This window comes from Molothrus aeneus, chromosome 33 (assembly GCF_037042795.1).
Source record: "Molothrus aeneus isolate 106 chromosome 33, BPBGC_Maene_1.0, whole genome shotgun sequence".
In the NCBI taxonomy this organism is placed as follows: Eukaryota; Metazoa; Chordata; class Aves; order Passeriformes; family Icteridae; genus Molothrus; species Molothrus aeneus.
Window position 1 is genome coordinate 477,655 of NC_089678.1, and position 24,614 is coordinate 502,268.

At 40.1% G+C, this 24,614-nt stretch overlaps 1 protein-coding gene across 2 annotated transcripts in view; it reads left to right on the forward strand.

Annotated features, from left to right (window-relative positions):
- Positions 1 to 24,233, forward strand: part of SUSD4 (sushi domain containing 4) — a 74,136-nt gene extending 49,903 nt beyond the window's left edge. For both annotated transcript variants that reach the window (XM_066568472.1, XM_066568471.1), the window contains exons 4-9: positions 2,323 to 2,502; positions 5,830 to 6,018; positions 20,389 to 20,580; positions 21,069 to 21,213; positions 22,440 to 22,822; positions 24,009 to 24,233. In XM_066568472.1, the coding sequence (XP_066424569.1) occupies positions 2,323 to 2,502; positions 5,830 to 6,018; positions 20,389 to 20,580; positions 21,069 to 21,213; positions 22,440 to 22,822; positions 24,009 to 24,037 (1,118 nt within the window). In that variant the 3' untranslated portion in view covers positions 24,038 to 24,233. The remainder of the gene's footprint in view (positions 1 to 2,322; positions 2,503 to 5,829; positions 6,019 to 20,388; positions 20,581 to 21,068; positions 21,214 to 22,439; positions 22,823 to 24,008) is intronic.
- Positions 24,234 to 24,614: the final 381 nt, after the last annotated feature.

Sequence of the window (24,614 nt, forward strand, 5' to 3'; positions counted from 1 at the left end):
TATTGGTCTGGTGTTTAGCTGGGGCTTGTAATAAGCCTGTTATCAAAGTCAGCCAGGATGTGGCAGGTGGAGGACAGTGCAGTGAGCAACTTATCTCCGTTCTCTGCCAACATCTACCTTATTAAAGTGATCTCATCTACAGCTGTTCCTTGGAATAATAGGAATGGAGTTGCTGTGATAGATCATTGTTACAGAATCCATTTCCCCCACTTTGAAAGGGAAATCTCATGTTTTACTGTGCTGTGTGTACACACACCATCTTTATTTGTATAGCAACAGAAAGACATTTATTTAATGTCTTAATGTCAGAAAGAGAGGGAGCTGTTCACTGACGTTATCTTCTGGCATCCATCTCCAGTCTCCTACTGCGTGGTTGCCAAGCAGGTACTCCATCTATTTCATCCCATCCTTGTGGGGTGCCCAGGACAGCCTCTTCATGACAGCATTTATGGCTTAGCACAAGGCATTTCTTCTGAGGCATCCTCTGCTGTCTTCTCTGCTGATTAACTTTATAGTGAGAGAGAAAACGGTTCCATCTTTGAAAGTAATGTGTGTACCCTCACCAGTGTATTTTACAACCTCCAGTTAGGGCATGGATCCTCCCAGACTTGTGCATTTATAAATAAATAAATTCCAAGAAAACTTCTTGCTGCACTTTCTCACCCTGCCTGGCAGGCTGCCAGCCCTTCCTGCTACCAGCAGCAGGAGGCACCTACAGCAGCTTCCAAGAAGCTAAAAAGTAATAAGAGAAATGGAAGAATTGTTAACTAATAATGTGCTCAGGCCCCATACAAAAAAATTAGCTAAGTACAATGTATTTTAGAAACATCCCTGTGATGGGAAGGTACAAAGTATTTTTGTACTTTGGGGAAGGAACACTGTCCTCCTTCAGGTTAGTAAAATTTAGTGATGGAATCTCAGTTTGCCTAACTAAATAAAAACATTATGAAATACATTTGCTCTTAGTAGTTTGAGTCCTCTGCTAAATGACAGTTTATCTTCCTTCTTCTTGTGCTTTGAAACAAACAAGCTGTCACTATCATTTTGCTTAGTGCATACTAACAATTAGGTGCTAAATACAAATTTAGCTTTGCCTCTTCCTCTTTAGCAAGAATTACCCATGCAAATGGCAGAAACTTTCTCTTCTATGCAAGTCTCAAGGGATTTTTTTCCTTAATAAATACAGTATTCCTAGATTATTATAATTGTCTCTCATGGTAGAGGTGTTGGGGGTATAAAACAGAGTAACACAGGCTTATAATATTTTTCTGTCTTTCTTATGTTTGAAATACTTCTTGGGTTTTGATGCCTGGAAACTTTTATTACCATCTCTGTCATGGATTGACTGCTGGCAGACAAACAAAAATTTTCTCCCAATATTTAATCTTTCCCTGTCTTCTGTTTCATCTCATTTCATCTCACTTTGCCTTTGTGATGAGGATGAACTTTGAGTCACCCAGATTATTCCCTCAGACCCTCATGGCTTTTTTCTCAATTATTCAGTATTACTAGGGGATTTTCCCCCTGCTTCCTCTTTCCACTTTGTACATTTTTAAGTGTTCTGATATTCATTCTTATTTTGGTGTCTTTGGCACTAGTACCTAGAGTGAAATCTGTGACTGTCTGATGCATGTGTCACAGACAGGCACTAGGGCCCATACCTGTATACGCTTCAGGTTTGCAGTCCCTTCTTGAGAGTATTTTACAAGCACTTGAGATGCTGCTTAGGACCCTAAAAATCATGTCCTCTAAAGCCATATGAATGCAGCCACACAAAACTATCTGGTTTAAAACATAATCAAGGAAATTAAAGTGAAGGCGTTCTCATAATAAACTCTGGAATGGAGCTGGATAAACCCTTGTAAATGTACCTGATTTTCATCTGTCTGCTAAAACTGCAGCTTTTCTGTGTTCCTCATGCCATATCTGTATTTTATCTTTTCTTTCATCCTGTCCTTAGTGCTGTCAGAGTCTGCCTTTGCATGGAACCTTGGGATAGTCAGACTTTGGGGTGTAATTGCACACATGATGAATGGAGGGCCAAAATCAACCACAGCCTTCCTAAAGGCTCCTAATTTTGTTAGTTTTTAAAAGGCTGGGGGAACGATCCATTATTGTAGCACCTCAGCTTCTCCTACCGTGCTATAGACTTGGTAAAATGATGGTTCACTAGGGAAAAGGCACTTTTACTGAAATGCATGTATTTTCCAAACAGTTTAAGCAGAGCACTTATATTAAATGCTTACTTCTTTTTAAGAGCTTGATTACTAAACAGTTAGCTATGTTTTTTTAATTAAGTTACTGTTTCTTTTTCTCATGAAGTCACAGATTGCCTTGTTCCACATGTTGAAGATGCAGAGGTTCATAACAAGACATACAGGACTGGCGATAAGTTAATAATCAGCTGTCATGAAGGATTCCAGATCCGTTACCCTGACTTAGACAACATGGTTTCCATATGCCAAGATGATGGAACATGGGATAATCTACCCATATGTCAAGGTTTAGTACTCCAGCACGTCCCGTTTTATAGCTCATACATCTTGTCATAGTTTGCTAATATTTTTTCCTACAGTTGTAAGAATGTAAGTGATCTGATAAGCTCCACAGTGCAGTGTTTGAGTAGTGCTGCTGCTAAGATTTTTTGATTTCTCTTCCCCTTTGCTCTCTGCAGGAAAGATGTCACTTCCTGAACATTCCCATGCTTATAATACTACTTTAAATACTGCTTTTTTGTTTGCAAATCTCAAATCTGACACAGATACACTGCATCAAAAAGTAAAAAACAATCAAGATAATCAGTCAGAAGTTCTGATGGGTGTCTTGCATTTTTTCACCAATTAATTTGTGGAAATATTTAAGCTTCTAACTGCACTTTATGTTTCTTTACCTTGTGTAGAAGGCAAGAGTAGAGGAGAGAAACTGGAACCTGTTCTCCTGTCAGAGTTTTCAGCAGAGCTGTTGATTAGATTCACAGTCCATTAAACCTTTATGTATTGACTGAAAATTCAGGGTGTGCACAGGGATGATTTTGGCCAGAAAAGCCATTAGCCGTAGACCTAGAAATATCAACAGCATGGGATCCCAGCTCAACTTAGACTGTGAGAAATGGCTGGGGGTAAGCCAGCTTTAGTGAATGGAAATTCAGTAACTCTGGGCTCCCTTTCCCTTCATATTTCTAATAAGCATATCTGAGTACCACTGACTCTGTTTTAACCAAGTCACATCTTGGTAACAAGCTTGGCCCACTGAACAGCAGCAAGAGATTTTAACTGAGGAGCAGACTGGGTTAGTCCCAACTTTCCTCAAAGCCATCTGTCCTCTCATAGAGCTATCGCTTCTCTGTAGGCACTTAATTACACTGTCACACCAATTTGCAGAGTCAGGGCAGGCAGCCAGGGGGGCTGGGACACTTCTCAGGAGCAGTAGCACATCAGACTGTCGCCCAAGATCCTGCCCTCCACTGGGGCAGAAACTTAGACATATTACCAGGCTAGCTCAGCATTGTAGATCCACACAGGGGAGATTTTGCAAAACCATAGCAAAGCAGGTGCCAGTTTTGGGGTATCTTGTCAGCGATAGCATCACGTGTGGCAGTATGAAGTGTACAGCCCCTTTCTGTAGGGGTGCACCTCACATCTAACTTAGGAAGATTAAAAATTTTGCAGCGGGGGGAGATGAATGCTTAAAAGATTGATTTGCAGATGCTGTATTTGCCAAAGATCCAGGGGCAAACTTTTTGACAGGTAATATTTACTGAGTTAGTAGCAGTACCCCAAATACCCCTTGGCTTGTTACTTCTGTTGCTGTGTTTATATTGTGAAACACAATCAATTACTCCTACTTAATAGTCAATATTATCTGCTTTTCAAAATATAAGCAGTGCTAATAAAAGTTAAGAAATCAATTTCACAAGACCCATGTGCTGTGATTACCGGGTAGGCAGAGAATAGGCAATTCAGATTCAAGACCCTGCCATATTTTGCCAAATTCCATAAAGTTACTGCAGAATTCCAGAATTTTCTTTTTGACATGTCAGGCACTGGTAAGATCAAAATCACTTGTCTTCTTGCTCTAGGTAGGCTGTTAGTTACATTTCTATGGCCCTTTCATTACAGAAGGCAGGGGAGTCTTATGACACTAAGATGCCTTTTTTCCCTGCCACAGCAGTGGGGAAGGATTGTGGACTATATAAGAATCTAACCTCTATTTTTGCCATGAGATAATAATATTAATTACTGGTCTGGAATGATGTTACTTAGCAAAATAATGTCAAAATTGAGTTTTTCAAGCAGTGTTTGGAGACCTAGGAATTTTCACAAATGCTTGGCTGTCATACAAATTCAAATAAATCTCTGTCCTGCATGACCAGGAACATAAAAAGCATTAAAATTCTGAGCAAGCAGGACCAAATTTTCCCTGATACAGCTCAGAGAAGAGTAAGCTTGGTCTTGCTTGGGCAGTCTGTGCTCTTTCTGTCCCACTGGGGGCTGCTTATGTCATCCTGCTTGATGTGCTGCTCAGTTTGCAGGAAGTAGTGTGGTGTGTGTGGGGCATTCTTGATCAGGGTAGAAGCAGCAGCCAGCAGATAGGATGCCTGAAGCTTTATTTGAGAGGGACATGACCAGCTGCTTCAACAGCTATTGAAATCATTGCTCTGGTGGTACCGCATGCTGCAAAAAGCTTTCAAGCTTTTTCTTTTATTTTCTTTTGGGTTTGTTCCTCTCCCTCAAAAGACTGTTGCAAGGAAATGGCTGCTTGAAATGCTGCTTAGGCTTTTTGTTTTAAATGCCAGTACCTTACAAGCAGTTCTCAGACTGATTTTTGTTTCCCCCCTCTAGCTTAAAATTATGGGAGTCCTATGAACTTCCTTCACAAATTCCTAGTAGTGGTGACAGACTCATTTATGGACAGCCATAATGCATCTTCCATTAGTCACATAATTCTAAAATACTATTTGTCATTCCATGATTACTAGTTATCTTTTCTCCACATTATTGCAAATTAAAAAATTAAACAGTATCAAGCATTACCCAGAGGGTCATTTCTAGGGTCATGAGGAATGACATGTTATAAAGACATGCCATCTGTTAAATTCACTGCTCTTTGTTGCCCCAAATTTTGGTTGGTGACCATTTAACTGTCACTGCTCAGTACCAGCCATGATACAAATCCCTCAGGAGTAATTCCAGAAGTAGCACTGGAACATAGTCTCTGATTCTGACTACATTTACAATTTATGATGATAACAGATACCTTAAATTTTTGATAACCTAGTCTAAGACCTTGCTCAATGTTTATCATGGGACTGCTCCTAGGAAGTCATGTCCCTTTAGACTTTCTCAGACTAGAATTTCAAAGTCATGAATTCTGCCTGCAAATCTATTACAGTTGCGTACACTTTGTCACAGAAGCGGTTTTAATATGTAAGAGGGTTTACATACCTGTCATTTTTTAGGAGGAGGAATAAAACTCACCATTTATATAAATGAAAATATTTATTTATTAAAGATTCTACCTCAAAAAGAGATTGCCATCTGCTGAAATGGTAAATGTTTGTTAAACAAAATACTGCCAGTTTTGGAAAACCTTTCCTGGATTTGTTGGGAGTGAAGCCCACGCTAGCAAAGCATGTGGGCTAAACAACAAAAGGGTTTGAAACAGGATAATGAGGCAGATCTGTCTGAGGGAGATCATGCAGACATGCCATTCATAGTGGAGAGGATGAAAAATCACACTCCTCAATTTAAAAACGGTAACTGAGATGTGTGAAGATGACTGAGATAAGCACTTGATAATAAAAGAAACCTCCCTCTTCTTAATTTGCAGGTTGCCTGAGGCCATTGGTTCTTCCTCATAGTTACATTAACGTTTCTGAGTTCGAGGCCTCCTTCCCCATAGGAACAGTGGTGTATTATCAGTGCTTTCCTGGATATAAACTAGAAGGGGCAGAGATCCTTGAGTGCATGTATAACCTTATCTGGTCAGATAGCCCACCTAAGTGCCTTGATGTGGAAGGTAAATGCCTTACTGTTTGTTTCTCTTTCTGGTTTGCAAGACCTGCATGCTCTCTGTGGTTTTAACTGTAGCCACCATTCCATTCTCAGTGATATTCCCACTGGCTGTGCAGAGCCTGTGTGGGTTCTGATGTGTTCCTGCTGTGCTTCACTGCACCCTCAGCTCGTGGTGTTCCCAAGTAGTGTTTGCTCTCACAGTGTCCCAGTGCAAGAGGGAAAGCTCCTAATGATTGCTTTGCCTTTAAAATGAAAACTCTCTGCCGCCTTTCTGATTAAAACACTGAGGAAGTTACATAACTCACCTTCCTGTGCAGATGGTCAAAGCTCCTACACATATGGATAGATTTCCATGATCAGCTAAAAAATACCCCACAGAAACCCTTGGTTTGGGCTGTGCCAGCTGCAGTCATTACTCAGTGCCACACGGTGCTGCACACTTGGGTATTCACTGTCTCCCCTACTTAAAGAAGGATTGACAACTGAAAAACAACTGAGCTAGTTTATTGATGAGGAGCATAAAAACCATTCATTGTGAAGCAGCTAGATCCTACCAAGCCAAAAGGCTCTGTGACTAGAGTTGGGATGGAGGGTGTTGTAGTGTGTTTATCTTTGCAACCCAGACATTTAAAACAGCGATACTGCATGGATTGTTCCATACATTGCTAAAACTGCATAAACTACCCTCCTCCATCTTCACATCGTGAATGAAACATCCTAGGAAGTCTTGAGAGTCCAAATACATCCTCTGCATTTCATTCCCTTAAAAAACCCACATTTTTGTTCTATTTCAAGCCTGTAAGGAAGCTCTCTATATGTAGAAATTAGCTAAAAGCAATTATAGGAATTCATATGTGATGCTTATGTCACTGAACTAAATGCTAATCATTCTGGAAGTGCAAAAATTTGCCAAAAGCATCAACAAAGTGACAAACTGCACAAAAATAATTTAATTGTCCTTATTTTTAGCTGACAATTCAAGTTCCAAAATTCAAAAATGCCTTTACAATTTTGGAATGACAAAACAAGATGATTTTTTTTTTTGTTTATTTAGCTTACCATGAAAGATTAATCCTCAATCAGCTGTATGTAAGCCATTTTTGGAAGGTTTGTTTGTTGTTGTTTATAGCATGGAAAACACATTAAAAAATCAGAAGGGCCCTGTTAGGCTTAATCCAAACAATATAACTGATTTGAGAAAAATTACAGTTCTTCAGTTAGAAAGATAAGAGCATGAAACTCAAGTATGTGAAGCAGGAAAAATTGTGTCTTATTGTCACTTAACACAGGTGAGCATCCCAGCTGCTATCAAAATACCCAAGAAAACTCATGTGCTCATTGTTTCTTGCTTGTATGATGAAATCATAGAGAGGTCTTTTTCTTGATAATTTAAAACATGAGGCAGAAACTCCTGCCCTGACAGTTCTGTATTTTAAGTTACGTGTCAAAAATTATAATCCCCTCTCCGCTATGATGATCTGTGATGGGGGGATCGGTGTGTGCCAAGGCCATTGGGGAGGCCTCCTGAGTTCTGATTTCGATTCAGCCTCCCTTTGAATCACTTTCTTACTGCACTCTTTAAATGCCAAAACTTCCCATGGTGGTTTCATGTGGGCATCCCATCAGTGCATTCATTCAGTGAACCACAGGAGACCAAATCGGGAGCACAACACTTGCAAGAGCTGGTTCTGCTCAGCTTTGGGGGAGAAGAGAGCTTCCAGCAGCACTGAAAGGTCACTCCTGACAGCTCCCCTTGTGAACTCTGCTGTAGGGCTGCTTCAGCAGGTGTGCAGTGATCCAAAATGAATCCAGACAGGGTAAATCAACTCGAGATGCCCTTGTTTGAAAGTGCTTGTTCAAGAGATTTATGCAAGGAGTGCCGGTCTCCAGGAATCTTGTTACAATCCACTACTCTTAGTTAGTGAACAAAATTCCTTTCCTGCATATTTTTTTATTCTCCACCTTGCATTCCAGGATCAAGCTAATTTTTCAGTGTTCCTTTTATGTGTGCAGTGTAATCTCGCCGAGCAGTATTTTTCACAGAGGAAATCTGCAAATAACGAATTAATTCAATTTATTTCTTTCCATATTCAATTTTAAATGTATTATAATGACATTTCCTGCTCAGTATTTTAATATGGTAATGATTAAAAACAGATGACTGCTAGGAAGCTACAGCAAACCATTTGAGAACTTTTATTTTCCTATAAACAATGCTGCTTACAGCTTCCTCATTTAGAGGTATGTTCTTATTGAAGCCTCCACAGAAGGGATTTCCTAAATTTGTGTGTAGTCACAAAAATACTATGCATCAATCTGGTGAATTTTTTCTTCTTTGTTAGGGCAAATAAATTCTGAAAGAAGGGTTTGTAGCTCTGTTTAAACAGAAGATCACACCAGAGACCATGCAGCTCCTATTGCACATCAGGCTTTCTAATGATTCTTAGCTTTACCCTCAATATTGGTGAGCACGGAGCTCCCACCAGCTTGGGTGAGACATTAATTTTTGCTATTAGTGAAGGAAGTTTTTTTTTCTGATAAGTGTAATCAGTGCTGCTCTAGTCAGAGCAGAGCATGAGACTGTGTCACCTGGCACTGAAGTGCAGCTAACAGTGCAGAGCTAAGCAGCCACTGCTCAGAAACAGCTGTTTTCATCTGGCCAAGGCACTGGTTATGGCTCTGGCAAAAAAGGATGCCTCTAGCTCAGATTGCCAAGTGTCTACTGATATGAGATCCTTTTCTTAAATGCTGGTATCTTTGCCAGATTTAAAACATTTGGATTGACTTTTGAGTGTCAGCCTCAAGCTGAATCATTTGGGCGGTTTCAGCTGAAATGGTTGAGCGATATCAGAGAAGGTCAGTGAAGAAAACAGTGTTATTTTAGCAGTTCTAGAAAATTTTGCAGTCATTTAGAGGATCAAATGAATCATCTTCAGACTGAATTTTCTTATTCTTTAACTTTCTTAATTTCCTTTTTTTCTAGTGGAATTCCACAATTATGCAGAAACTTTTTAAACCTTCTTCTGTACTGAAACTCAAGAGACACTTCCAAGAAAACTGAAGGAAAATGGGCTTTGGGTTTTTTAATATGATTTTTAAATTACTAGTTTGGGGTTAATTATCCATCTGTAGAAACTGGTTAGTGATTCCCTTCTCTAAATCTGGTTTGCAAAATATGGGTACAGAATTAATGAGTGAAGAATACCACATGGGGTATAAATATTAATTGTAAAATAAATCAAACAGCTTCCAAAAACATCAGAGGAGAACAAACACTTGAAAACATACCTGTATGGAACTCTGAGAAATGAAACATTTAAAACCAGGAAGTCTTTATGATATGATGCTTTTAAGTGATTTAAGATACTACACTGTATTTTGAGGGGGGGAAAAAAAGAAAAAAAAAACAAAAAAAAAAACAAAAAAACACACAAAAAGAAAAAGAAAACAAAAAAACCCAAAACCAACCAAACAAAAAACAAAAACAAAACAAACAAACAAACAAACAAAAAAACAAAACAAAAAAAAACCCCAAACCAAACTGAAAAAAACCCCCTTTGGCCATAAGTACTTTGGGAACATGATCTGCCTATGATTAAATTCCTTGCCATCTGGAGTCTGTATTTTAATTTTTTATGCCCTCTGGAAATCTTCCAGAATAGTTGTTATAAAGAACTGGGTGTTGGAGTGGCAAGCAGAGAAAGAGAGGAAGGGCTGGGAGAATTTGATTGCAGTGCCAGAAAGTTAAGCAGCTGTATGGATAGTGTCGTTGGCAATTCCCAGCTTTGTATTTAAGAGTAAAAGGGAAAACAGGTTTATTCAATTTGCAAATAATAAACATGTTCCTGTTATCTAGAATGTCTTGTTTCAGCATCATCCGAGCTGAACAGAAAAGCTGGTCTTGCAAGAAATCAAATATATTGCAATATCAAAACTTCATTCTCTTTGTGGGACCACCAGATTCTCTAGCGGAGGTTAAATTTGAAAGAATGTAAAACAGAAAATTTCAATTTTTGTAGGTAGATTTGAAATTAAAATGAAACAAACATGAGTAATAGACTTCAAAGGGGAGATTCATTAAACAGAAGAGAGTAAAAACACAGAAAAAACCTGAAGGTATTTCTGAATTTTGGAATATAAAACCACCTCATTGTGAGGGTAAATGAAAAGATACAAAGCTAAGCAACCATAAAGATACTGAGAGGGTTATGAAAATTATGGAAATTGTGGAAGAAAGGTAGGAGAAGGAAAGAATTAAGAAATTTTATGACAAAGCCAGAAGTGCAAGGGAACCCAACCCCCTTACGTGGGCACCAGGAGATTTCTGGAGAATAAAAAAGGATTAGCCAGATGAAAATCCAAACCAACAAAATATGCCGCAGAGGAAAAAAATACTCTGGAAAGACAGGTAAGAATACAGAACAGAGCTTTAAAATTTTTCTTCTTATAAGCCTGGGGATAGGCACTCATAAAGAGGGGCTGATAATTCTAACTTAGAACCTAGAAAGTAAAGGGTATAAGAGAAGAGGGTGGTATTAGAGATGAAGTGCCATAGCCTTGTAATAGTTCAAAACAAAATAGTTGAAACTTTGTTACCAGCTATGTGCAGGACAGTTTGAAGGAAAGCTTCACTGATCTACATTCTTCCATAACAATTCCTAATGCTATGAACAGTGATTGACGCTGAGCTATCTATCTGATAAACTAGGCACTTAAAATCTTTTAAATTCTTGAAGGAACATAGAGCAACAGTCTGAGAAAAAGGGATAGCAGTCAGCCTGTTATCAATTATGTTCTGGAGACAGGAGGAAGTAAGCAATCCTAAGCCTCAGACGTTATACATTGGTACAAATGGATTTCTCTCTGTGTTTCTCCGCTGACTTTGAGAAGGCTTTAGATGAATTTCAACATGACAGACTGACATGTATCCTCGGGGATGATAATGTTGATGCAGCACATCTCCAACAGACGGAAGTCCTGTAGAGGGAGCAGAGGGCAGCAATACAAGCAAGTTATGAAACACTGTGGTATTGAGCAATTAAGTGAGGTAGATACCAGGATTCTGTTTTAGGTTTGCAACCATTCATCTGGCAGGCAGGAGGGAGAATAAATTAAATAGCGCTCAACTGCCAAAGAGGTCATCCAGGTTAACTGAGTTAACATTAACTTAGGACAGATACATTGATAGCCTGGTTTTTAATAGCTCTGACTACAGTGGTATTTCACTGCCTACAGCAAAATGTGTGACTCAGAAACTACAACCAGCAGTAAATGCTCAAATAGCGGCAGACAACCATATATCTAAGGATCTTTACTAGGGCAACACCTTTATGTCAGTGACACCTCTAGCCTGATACCCAAAGGACTAAATAGGCTGACAGTGTCTTATCCTGGGGGTGCTTGTTGTGAAAAGCAAGTGTGATGAAGAAGTTAGAGTATATTTTTCTTTAGAAAAAGTCATTCAATAATTCTGCTTGTTTCTGCACTGTAGACAGTTGATTCATTCATCACCCAGGAGTGCGGAAATTATATGCATTTATGTATGAGTGTGGAAGACGAACACTTTAACCTGGAGTATCTGGATTTTTGTGCTGTTGGAAAATGCTGAACTTCATCTGTTACTCTTCAACTTACCCAGCTGAAGAGGTGTGAAAAAGAATTGAATTCAAAAGGAGCACAGAGACATGAAATGCTAGATAGAGAAATCTAGCAGAAGTTATTCTGCTAAATAGTCATCCAATTTTCTAACTCCAGCAGCTATATTGCAAAGTGAGACATGAAGAAAAATAGTCCAAACCCAAGACAGAATGGGTACATAACAGAATGGGCTTTTTGCAGCTCTTGTTGTGAGGGATGGAGGGCTCAGAGAACAGGCTCCAAGTCGAAGACATTGAAGAACATAAATAGCATTACATTTCTAAGTGACTGCTCCTTTATTGCATTGCAGAACTCTTCTTTGATTTCTTGGGCTGGGCTTTCTCCACTGTTCATAGTTTTTCAAGAAAGCAACAGAATAACATGTAATCTGTTTCTTTCATGTCTTTGGTATTGCTTGTTGCAAAGGACTTCCACAGTAAATCATTGTTTCACACCTGCTCTATCACCGCTGTACCTTTCAGAAACTTCTTAGCATTTCCAGAATCAGCCAGACATCCCAATTTGTTCATGGAGCCATAATTTCTGCCCTGAAGTTCCATATTAGCTGCCAGATGCATGTAGTGTTTTATCCATAGTGCTTTGAATATACTGTGGATTAGGTGGGGGAAAGCAGACAAAAATTCTTCCTGAGGGTTGCTTTATGATATTCATCTTTAACTGACAAGGCTGCTTGGAAGGGAAAATAACACATTGCCTACCTTGAAATCAAACATCTCTGCGCTTTATGGACATGTTCATTAAATTTGGCCGCATGGTGCACTCACAGAACATCTTCCGCAAATGGAGGGAGCTGTAGCTACGGACTCTGTGCAGCAGGAAGTCTACTCACTTGTTCATTTCCAGAGATAAAACTCAGTATTTAAAGGGTGGCACTTTCACCAATCAGTGTAGGCAGGCACTTGGGAACTGAACATAACAGAAACCAACACTCCTCCATGCCTTCCTGGTCTTGTAAGATGATTTGTGAAATTACAGTGCTAAGATCATCTGCTGGTTTTCCTTGCCCCTCTTTTTTTTTCCTTGTAACTCTCCATTGGGAATGAGACCTTGTTCTTTTTCCTTCCTTATGTGGTATAGATTGATTTCCTCAGCCTTCAGCTAAGCCCTGGATTACAGCTTGTCTATTCCATCATTCCTTGTCTCCATCAGTCCCTGATGACAGGTGTAGGTAACCCCACACAAAGTCAAGGGATTCTTGCTTATAACAGAGAAGAGAAAGCTGTTCAAAAAAGAGGGATTAAAGTAACATAAAAACCTTCTGACACATCCAGCTTTCAGTGAGTACTGACTTTTTCAGACATTCATGACAGTAGCCTTTGGCTGCCTGGTTTTCTTAGCCAGCTTCCTGACTGCTCTCTCTTTCCTCTCTACCTCCACTATACTTCTAAGCACTTTGACCTCTTCTAGTCCTCAGGTTATCCTGGGATGCCTGTCAAATACCCAAGCCTTGATTTATTTTTGAGTTAAGTCCTTCCTGCGAAGTGTCTGTGTAGTCCCCAGCATCTGCTTCTCAAAGTCCTGAAAAGACCATTGCTGATCATAAAGCCATCCAGTCATGAGGAAAGGAAGAAACACAATTGGAAAAAATTATCTGCTGTAAATGAGACCACAGTGCTTCAACCACTCACATGTTAATAATGAATATAAATATTTCCTTAAATATAATTGCGGGCCATTTGCTAAAAGAAGTCCTATTGCTCTAGCTGCAAACTTGTCATCAATTTTTTGTGGTTTAAATGAAACGTTCTCTGTTTATAATTTATAGGAAAATATCACTTAGGGTGTGCTTCATTGTGTATTTGTTGTGAAATGCATTTGAAACTAAAGACTTCAGCCTTGATGTCAATATTTCACGGGGCACAGTGCTGGGAAGGGCAGAGTTGTTGAGGTTGAGTGTGAATTTCGCATAATGCTCCTGTAGGAGCTCAACTGACTGGTACTGGAAAACCTGCAGTGTAAATTGCAGTTCCAGGAAGGAAGTGTGTATGATAAGTGTTTGTAAAATACCGTCTGTTTCCATTTTGGAATCAGCTAACATTAAATTATTATTAAAATATGTTTGAAATTAGTTTTATATTGTTTCATGAAATTCTCATTAAGATGGTATTTGTCAAAGCTAGCCCAGAGAAGCAGCTTTTCTTTAAAAAACTTGATTATTCAATTCATTTCACACTCTGTAGAAGGTGAGAAGTTCTTCTCACTGTGTGCGCATTGAAAGGCTTACCTCACTGTCAAAGCTGCTTTAGAATTACCCCAGGGTGACTTTCTAGGGGTACAGCCAGCAGTCTGGAGCCAGGAGGCCTGGGGTATGTTCCTGGCTGCTTGAACATTGACTTGCTGAGTGGTTGAGAAGAAATTGCTTACTTGTTAGGTGTCTTTTCAGTAGACAACATCTAAGTCGCATTGTGAAGGTTAAGTAATCAAGAAAGGTTAAGATTGAGAAGAATTTGGATACTATTGGCTGAGAATCCAGTATTATTAATAATTCTTGCTCTAGGTTTTCAATAAATAAATTCTCTGGCAACTTGAGTGTTCAAAGTTAGCATCTTGCATCTTCATTACTTTACATCTTCAGTCAGGCTTAAATAGGTTTTACTTTATATATGAGTGCTCAGTTGTTTCCACTGAACTTTCTATTCTGTTATTACTCTTGGTGCTGTTTTTTTTTTTTTTTTGCTGTGGGAACAAGTAATCAGAAATGTTCTTGAAAGCATGGCATCACTTTCAGAACACAAATTCAAACGCCTCCAACTTTGTTCCAGTACAGCTGGAAGTCTCTCTTCACAAAGCCAGCAGAATTTGTTGTAGGAATGCTTCATTAGGATATTGTTAAGCTGATGTTCACAATCAATGAAAATGTACACCAGTAATGCTTCCTGTTCTGCTTACATTCCTGAATAGTGTAATTTTAAAAAAGTCTCATTAAGCAGCTGTTCCTAGAAGGAGATGTTTTGACAGGGCTTATTTTAAAGCAACTGGATTTGCTATTTCTTTCTTTTTACAAATCTCTAAATTCCTTCTTCAAGCTTTTGATCGGATATGAGTGGTTAAGTCCAGCAGTTTTTTCTTCCATCTTAATTAGAATAGTGGACATTTTAATGGAAATTTTTGGTTTGCTATTTTAGAATTAAAATACATTGGGTTTTGTACATTTCTGTAAATTGAATTTTAAGTTTAGAATAATAAGTTTAGAAATGAATAAGTTTAGAAAAATCCCTTTTTTAGTATTCAAAGTGCAGAATTAATTTCCTCAGGCTCTGTACTTTGCAGTGCAGGTGTATTCATTTGCTAGTAATACCTGTGGAAATGGACAGGTTTGTCAGATGGACAGGAATCCTTCTGAATATGAAAGAAAAACTTCTTGGTTGATAATTTGTTTTATTCTGAAGGTATGAAGAGTGATGACACTGAGGGAACCAAGAAACCAAGTTTATTAGCACAGTGTTCATAAAGAAGCAGGAAAAGGAACAAACATAATCTTCATCATCTATGTTCCTGTAAAAAATACAATTTTCAGATCTCACATCCCTAAGCGTGTGTTTGTATGATGGAAATATATGGAAAAGGATCCCTCCTTAGGCCCCAGAAGCAGCCAGTAAAGTTTCAGGTGGGGACCTGGCCACCCTCGATGGGAAGGGTCAGACCTGCTGGGACATACACAGCTGTGCTCTCATGGAGTAAGTGACAGCTTGAATTAAACGTTGGTTGGGGTGCTGTAGACAGGTGACAGGTGTCCAGATTCCTGGTGATAATTAGTGTCCTGATGTGTACAAATTGTCAAGTGAGGGTCAGGAGAAATTCTTGTTCTCTTCCAGTTTGTGAGCAAAGCAGAGTCTCTCCCCCTCCCAGATGATTCTCTGAGTGAGATACACCAGCATTTTCCTACACAGTGGAACTGGAAGGTTTTTATCTGTGTCTTCTCATCTGGAAGTTTCATCTTAATCTGTTCTCATTCTTTGCATAATGAGCAGGCATTCACAATGTATTTGGAAGAAGTGTTATTCTCTACAAGGTGCAAATGTCTCTAATCCTCTCCATCTCTGTGTCAAACAGAAATGGTTGGCCTTGCACTGGGGCTTTCTGCTAACCCAGCTAACCAAGAAATTAATGTCCTACATAAAAAGTGAACTAGTAGCTTGAGACAAATTATCGCAGGTGGAAAATAAGCTTGCTTGTTCCTACCCCTTCTTTTTTTAATAAGTGTCCTGTACTTCAAAACATTTTTGTTTTAAATTTTTGGCTCATATAAAAAATGCTGGGCAAAACTTGAGTGATTACCACCTGTCTACTTGTACCACAGACTAAAACCACTAGCCTTTGAACATTGACTAAAAAACGAGTTTTGAACAGTGCAAATATCTGTAAGTCCACTGTTATCTCTCTACCAGTGGCTTTTAAAAAGTCGTGCAATGTATTTGTTCTGTGCCATTGATGTTAACTGAGAATGTGCTAATGCCAAAAAGTCTTCCCTCCATCCTCCAGTTCCAGTGTCAACATTGCAGAATTACTGCAGCATCCTCCAGGCAGAGTTTAAAAAGCTTCTTGACCATAATGGGTAGGAAAAAATCACTGGGTGAACCTCATTAATTCTTCAATTAATGAAGAATGGAGCCTGTGCCACCCTCCCCTGGCCCTGCTCCAAGGGATGTGGCTCTGTGGAGGCTGTGATGGAGAGGACACTGTGGGGCAGACCAGCCCTTGCCTTTGCTCCAGGCCACAGTGCCACACTGCTGGTAACACAAGACTCAGCTCCCCAGGTTTTAAGCTTTTCTCGGTAGTGCTAGTCCTTCATTAAAATCAGCCAGAGCAGAAAGCTGATCTTAGAGGAGAGCTCTCAGCTCCAGCTGCTCTTAGGAACAGGCAGGGAACTCCACCAAATCAAATCCGGAATTCTTCCCTTCAACTTCCTTGAGTAACAGGACTCTTGAATATCCAGCAAGGGATTTGTTTACCATATAAATACAATTGTTCTTTCTTTTTGATGAATTATTCAACTTTTCAGCTGTGAATGCTGAGCTATAAAGTTCCGGTAAATCCCCTTACAGTGTGTGGCCAACTGCTGTACAAAGACAGATCCAGAGACTCGAGATCACTTGCTGCATGACCACCAGCAGACACTGTTTAAATTACGTCTGTCCCTCTGCCAAGCTCCAAAGTTAAGGACACAGGCATGTGGTCTTTTAATGCTGGTCACCAGATAATAGTACTAGATTATCCATGCTGGATGCTGTAATTAGAGCATTAAAGTCTCCAAAGCCTTATGAAGTGAAGATGCGGAAAGTTACTGGTAGTAAAGAGTTAGTATCATATTTAAGAGCAGCACTTAGGGCTTTTTTTGATCTGTGAGAACTTTCTGAGGGAGAATTCCCTTGTTTCTATGATTATTGTGCATACTGCTATTGGCTTTGGCAGTGAAAATGTACTTGTCAGATATGCTTTTATTGTAATCAGTTTATGGCTATTTTACTTCTGTGAGCTTGATACAGTTGTCTGAAATCCATGGCCTGTAATTTCCAAACACAATTAGGTCTCATCACTGGGAATACTAGAATTTTAACTTTCCTAAAAAACTTCAGTGGCCTTAGGTTTGTCACCGGAGTTTCCCTCCATATTTTATCTGACACATTCCTTTAATCCATGTAACCACTATCATTCACTGGCATCTGGAATAAATAAGTGTTCAGACCCTGTAACGTAACCGGCTCTGCACTAAAAATTTTCTGTCCAAGAGAGCCAAGAGAGTTCAGCAGCCCTCTAGCCTTTCCTAATATTTCTTTTCTATGATCAAAACCAAGGCTACTTGCTGGCTGTCTTTCCACTGGCTTTAAAGGATCTTGGATCAGGATGACCATGGGAATGAAGTGAGTGGAGAAAAGGACTGAGTGTACTACTAACTACCCAGAGCTCAAAGTGAGTTCATTGAGGGTTGTTTTTGATGTACTATCACCAAACGGGTATCGGGACCATACAAAAGTGATACAGAGACTCTATCATCAGAGGTATGAAAAGCACTTTATTATTAGAAATTCACAGTTCTTATAGAAACAATGGTGGACCTAAGACCTGATTGGCCTTTAGGAATCTTCTCTCACCTACTGGTCAAGAAGGGACAACTCCTTCTTGTAAACATCTTTGACAAACAGAGATTGCCTCCAGGTGCAGGGATTGAGATAATAATTGTTTTAATTCTTTCTGTGAGCTTTCTCACAGCTTCCCAGGAAAATCCTGGGAGAGCTATGTCTGTCTCTGTTCAGAGGGTATATGATTACCACAACGTACCTTTGACTTGATTTGTGAAAAGAGGCTTTGAACCTGAGTGCTACAGACTGTACATGGGGGCCAGTTTGCCCGTGGAAGTGTTAAAGGGATCCTGAAACCGGTTGAACATAAAGTTCATCGGAGGTGGTGAGTGACACTCCAGGTGAGTTAGAATCCCTGACTCCTGCCGTCCAGCTGACATAAGAATGAAGCACTTTTTCAGCGCAGCTAAAAGCCCTCAGTTTCAAACCTGTTGCATTTCATGTGTTGGTTCCCAGTGTTTCATGCAGGAGTTGTTGGCAGGTATGACTCCGTAAACCTCAACTAATTCATGACTAATACTTGGCAGGACAATAAAAAATTGTTTGTAGGAGTTTCCAGGCAGCACCAATACACAAGCATTTCCCTTGAAAGATGGATATGTCCCTGGAAGGAGTGGCACCCTTTTTAGTACTGGGGACATGTCCTACACAAAGAGTGATTCTCGTTTTTGGGTGTTATAAAATAGACCTCTGTTTGTAAACAGACTGACAGCTCCATATCTGGGTTGTTTCCACAGTGCATAGCTTTAAATCTGACTGGAAATGTGTCAATCCTGAGCTGACCCACATTGCTGGGATGCAAGCTTTGAGGGATTTTTCTATTCAGCAGGCTGCTTTGGCTCTCAATGACATGAAGAGGTTAGGGATGATGCAGCAGCTATATTGCTGGAGGGGAAAATTAGTTTTTCTGAGTGTTGCTCTTTGTGATAAGGTGTTTCCTACTTGCTCATTGCTAGAAAGGTTGTGGGCATCTACACATCTCTTGCACACTGCCAGAGCTCGGCAAAATTCAGTTGCAGAGGAGTTTAAATTGTTCTCTTCCTTTGTTCTCATGCTCTAAGCATAGGTAATAAAAATATACCAGGTTTCTTGGTAGGCCAGGATCATGGCTTTCACCGGTCGTTTTCTTTTTATATACAAGAATTATTAATAGGTGCTTTCCTGCTATTTCACTCTGACAACCTCACCCTAATCTTAAGAAAATTGTTTTCAATCTTGAGTTGACTTCCCAGTAAAGTATTCCTCTTTCTTGTGGGCCCAGAGACTTTGGAAAGTGTGCAGAGCATTGAGGATGTGAATTTTTATATGAATTACTTACTCTGATTTCAAGTTATCATTAAGCCTTGCCAGTGAAAATGCAAACAAAACCGTGTCTCTAGAGGATGGGGAATAGACATAGCTGCACATTGTAATCAGCCTCTCTTGAAGATTCATTTAATATCTTTTGTATTTTTTTGTGAAATGCATTATTCATGTAACAAGATTCACAGGGAGAAGCAGCTGAATTGTAATTTCTGAGAAGATTCTTCTTTCAAGAGATGTCATTTTCATTATTTAAATCAATGCAGCAGGTCTTGCCTGCATGGGAGAGGCATGAAGTGAAGGGAAGGGTGTGTAGATGGGGCACTGAGCCAGCCAGGAACTGCCTCTGAAGAGAAATAAAAGTAGTCATCCAGTAACTGAAGCCCTTTTGGGTCAGTATGCAGTCATTTGAAACATCATTACACTTTGTCGGATTTTTTTGCCTGGTGCTAGAAGCACTTAAGAAAGCAGTAATCAACCAACACTTACGTCGTGGAAAATTTTTCTCTCTTGTAAAAATACTGCTTGTGAACTGCTTTCCCCAGTGCTGTTTTCCAGAGTGCTTCCTCAGTTCTCCATGGAGTTCATCTGTCTGGGCTGTGATTCCAGGGCCTACAGGAAAAGTCCCACAGGTTTATATTGCAATTCTCTCTTATTTACCTAACCCTAAGTAAACCAGTCTACTTAATTAACACAGGCTCAGCCTCTGCTATATTTAAGACCTCACTCCACCAGTGGTCCCACTGAGATCAGTTGGGCTGTTCAGAAATAACAAAACACAGATACCACCGGCAGACTTTAAGCTCAACTTAATAAAATTACAGTGATACAATCTGCACATGCTTAAGCAACACTAGGTTCTTTGCATCTCTTACAGCACTGCTGATGGCAAACTTATTTTTAAAAGGAATTTAAGGCATATAACCATTTAATTATGTTAATGAAACAATAAATAGCATGTTACAGCTGAATTATAAATGCTTTGTGAAGAGCATGATTCTCCTTATTTTGACTGCCCTGCTCCATCCTCATGCAGCCACCTGATGGGAATGTGTCCCCTTTTGTCTTCCTCTCACCCTCCTCTTCCCACAGCGGGGAGGAAGCTTTCCAGATCCCACGTCAGTGACCCCTGGCCTGTGCATCCCTCCACTGGTGTGGATGGCCACCTGGCCTGCCAGGGCAGTGGCCTGGTGCCACTGAGACATACCCAGAACCACAGGGAGCTGAGAGGGAGCCCAAAGTGTGCCTGCTGCATTTTGACACTCTGAAGCTGCCCAGTGGTGGACTGCTGGCATTAATGTCTTTCTCCTTTTCCCTTTGTTTGTTTGCCCAAGTTTGTCCACTACCTCCAATGGTGAGTCACGGAGACTACATCTGCCACCCACGGCCTTGTGAGCGCTACAACCACGGGACAGTGGTGGAGTTCTACTGTGACCCTGGTTACACCCTCGCCAATGACTACAAATACATCACTTGCCAGTACGGAGAGTGGTTCCCCTCCTACCAAGTGTACTGTGTCAAAACAGGTAAAGGACTATCCTATCCTAACAGCCCTGTCTTCCTACAGCCCCTCATTTCAGAGCAAATTTGTAGGTTGGCAATGCCTGATGAACTTTGTCTGTTTCATGGTTAAGTGATGAACACTGATTTTAAGATGCTGCTATTTTCAAACTCTTTTGCAAGATTTTCAAAAAGGGTAAATATAATGCATTCCCAAGATTCTGAATGGTTCTAAATCATTTTGATCATTACCTCTTCAAATGTATTTTTTAACATTTGGATATTTTATATGTATGCAAGCTAAGGTCACGATTGCATGTATAAAAGACCAGTAAAGGGGAAAAAGCAAGTCTCTGTGACAGCTTTATGTTAAGACTGCTTTTGGTACATGGCAAAGGGCTTATTTGTGTTTTTACAAGTTACATATAAAAAATGTGCACTTCTGAGTAGTGTTGAATATAAAATAACAATGGGAATATACAAGCACAACTCTTGTATTGTCTTTCTGTTACAGAACAAACCTGGCCAAATACACAGGAGACCCTCCTGACTACATGGAAAATAGTGGCGTTTACTGCTACCAGTGTTTTATTAGTACTGCTACTGGTTATTTTAGCCAGGATGTTCCAGACCAAATTTAAGACGCATTTCCTTCCACGGTTTGTACCGGTTTCTTTCTTATTTTGAAGGCTGAGGGCCTTGATTCCGTTTTCACACTCAGCACTCCTTTCTGGAGAAATGGAGCAGCTCATGAGCCTTGCAGATACTTTGTTCTGCTCTGAGAAGAAGTCCCTGAACCACTACTGTGGAAGGGCACCCCCAAAAATCTGCAGTAGTCCTTCACACAGCTAAGATAAAAATTGCCAGATTAACTCTGGGAGTAATTACCACTCTTCTATTGAGAGCTGCTGCCTCTGCCTGTAAAAATAGCTGACAATATTTTTGAGTACTCATTTTCAGGTGCTGGGGGGATTAATTTTTTAACTATGTAGACATTACTTAGTAATGTAAGTTTTAAGAAAGAATTTCTTTCTTCTCTATGGACAAATTTATATTAAAGGTTTGCTTTACCTTCATTAGTGTTATTTTCATCATGATTCATAAACATCTCCTGCATCTTCCTTTATTTCTATAAAGTATCCTGGAGATGGGAGCATTTGTCATTGATTGACATAGTGTTCTCCATGAGGAAAGCCTATAGCCTGGACTTGTCTTGCTTACTAAAATGGTTTTTAGTCCTCTCCTTTTCAGATGTTTTCATGTGTTAAAGGTACCTAGGACCTCCTGCCTGGACTATACTGTGTTTAATAGGCTATTAAGCAGAAACTTTAGGGTTTAATGGACCTTCCCAATTAATAGAATTGCTTTGCTTAAAAAAGAAATCATCTTAATACTGGTTAAGGAAGCCTTCATCCTTTGAAAGCAAGACCTGAAAGAGGCCACAAGTCTTGCTACCAAACCCTTGTCATCCAGCAGTGGTGATCTCAGCACCCATTTACTTGTGCTGTAAACACTTTTGTGCTCTAGCATACATTTTGCCAGGGGTTCAGACACTTTTGCCTGGTGAACTACATCTGTGATCTTATATCCATGACACCTACTGTGCACAGCACAGCGAATGGTGCTCCTTATCTCTTCCACATACCTGTTTACCTTCCCTTCTTGGAACTGTTCTTCCCATTACCGGTTTCATTTTTTCCGATTATAACAGATTCCACCTGTCAACCCAAGCATAGTCTGGCAAACATTTTTGTGAATGTTAATGACCCTGTAGCTTCATTTGGCATGAATAGAAAGTACTGTGCTTACTGGAGTTCAGCAGTTGCTCCGAAGTGCTGCTGACATGCTCCTGCTCTCTGCGATAACCTTTCTGTGTTTGACGTAGAGGCAACCAGGAGGGCTCCATGGGCGACCCCGACTTTGTGGTGGTGGATGGTGTTCCTGTCATGCTGCCTTCCTACGATGAAGCTGTCAGCAGTGGCTGGAATGCCCTGGCACCTGGATATTCAGCTGCTGCAGACCAGGGGCATATTTTGCAGACAGAAAATCAGAATCCCCCTGCTTACCCCGGTCCCAGGATTCCAGACACACAGCCCAGTGAATTTGAGACCTGTGACAGTAGGTCGGGTTCCTCTGAACTGCTCCAAAGTTTGTACCCATCCCTGACATGCCAAACAGCAGCACTTCCCAGCTCAGATCGAACTGACGTATCCCACAGCACTGACGGGGACGCTGTATCCACAAGCCCCCGGATCGATATCACAGATGGTGAGTCTTGCATAGGTGCAATAGGTGAGTCCATGGACAGGGGACATAATTTTTTTGTAGGAATTCTACAATTCTAGGAATTCACCCAGCTGACTCACTCCTACTTTCTCCATGGTTTTGTCTACCTTAATTTGAAACTTTTTTTAAAATCATAAAACTCCATGGTTATGGAATTTCATGTCTGTGATATGTCCTTGCTAACTGTGGTGCATGTGATTTGAATGCCAGGCCAGAAGGGTCCTGTCCAGACCCCAGTCCCATCAACAGGGATGTCAGCGAACACCTGTGTACAGCAGCAAAGCCAAGCCTCATCTTAGCTGTGCTGATCTGTTCATCTGCTCTTCAACTCCTACGTTCACAGCTCCCATGGCTTTCACAGCAAATAACAGGATTTTCTCCTCAAAAAGGAAATAAATCATATTTTCATACTGGGCCAAAATTAGCAGCCTTCATTAGCAAACTCATCATGTCTATGCATCCAGCAAAATGTTCCTTCCATCTGAGGCACGTGACCCTTAAGCCATGGACACAAAAATCAGAGCATAAGGAGAATGTGCCACAGGTCCATGTGCCAGGAGGGAGCTTGCCATGTATTATTGCCCACCTTTAAATCAAACATGAGCATGTACTGACACGATTTCCTGGAGTTCTGATTGGTGCTGTTCAGCATGTTAAGGAAACTGGATGGCTTTCCTTGGAGACATTTTGAGGGAGAGGCTCAAATCCCACTCTCCATTGTCATTGAGCTGAAGCCCAGTGTCCTAAATTCAGTGCGGGTGAAGGTCTAGGTGGAGGAAGTCTTCTGCTTCAGAGGAGTTTGGATAGTTTTAGTGGTACCGCAAGGGGAATAGGAGACCCAGGAGGAGAGGAAGAAATTACAGGGCTGCCAATTAAAGTCCCTTCCACCTCTAAATGCTGCTTCAGTGATTAATGTAGTAGCAAGGATGTTTGTATTTAGGTTTTTTGTGGTCCTAACTTATTGGATAAAATCTGTGTAGTTTTAGTTATCTAATTTTCATAGAGGTGTTAGGGTCTGAGTGGGTCTAGAATTGGCAATATCCCATGTCTTGTTCAGATATTTGCAATGTCCATTTCTGGTTTTGTAGAATTGGTAACAATTATACTTTGCAAAAGCAAAAAGGGAAATTGCAATCAGCAGTCAATGCTGTTTCTTTGTTTCTCCTAGAGATTCCTTTGATGGAAGAAGACCCTTAGCCTGCACTGAGTCGTGTCCTCATCACATTGTGCTGTTGGGTGACATGAATCATGAGGATTCAGAGATAGAAAAGACTCTGTGGATTTGGGGAGGGTGTTTTCCTACTTACCAATCTTCCACGCAATGATGTCACCGGGTTGGGTGTATGTGGGGAAAACAGCATCAGCATTCCGAACAGCAGCAGTTTTATGAATGAATCCTGGGGATTTGATGAGAGCAGATGTAGAAAAATAACTGTGGCTTTTTAGAAGTGAAATGTATATCTGCATCGCAGAAAGTCATATGGCTCTGTAAGAAATGCTATTGGATTTTGATACTAACTGCCTCACAAAAGCATGTTAAAATATGTAAATTTGCTTATAAAGACTACTTTAAATGATCTATGGACCTCTAGTTTATGAAGAATCCTTTCAAGTTTAAAAAATATCAGTACTGAAACACACACAAAAAAAGAGGAAATATCTTCTTTGGCTTTCCTATGATAACCAGGAAGTTTTTGATTTAGTTGTTGGTGATTTTGCTTCAGACCATGTCTGCAGAAAATATAACAGAACTTATGGGATTCATATATACTTT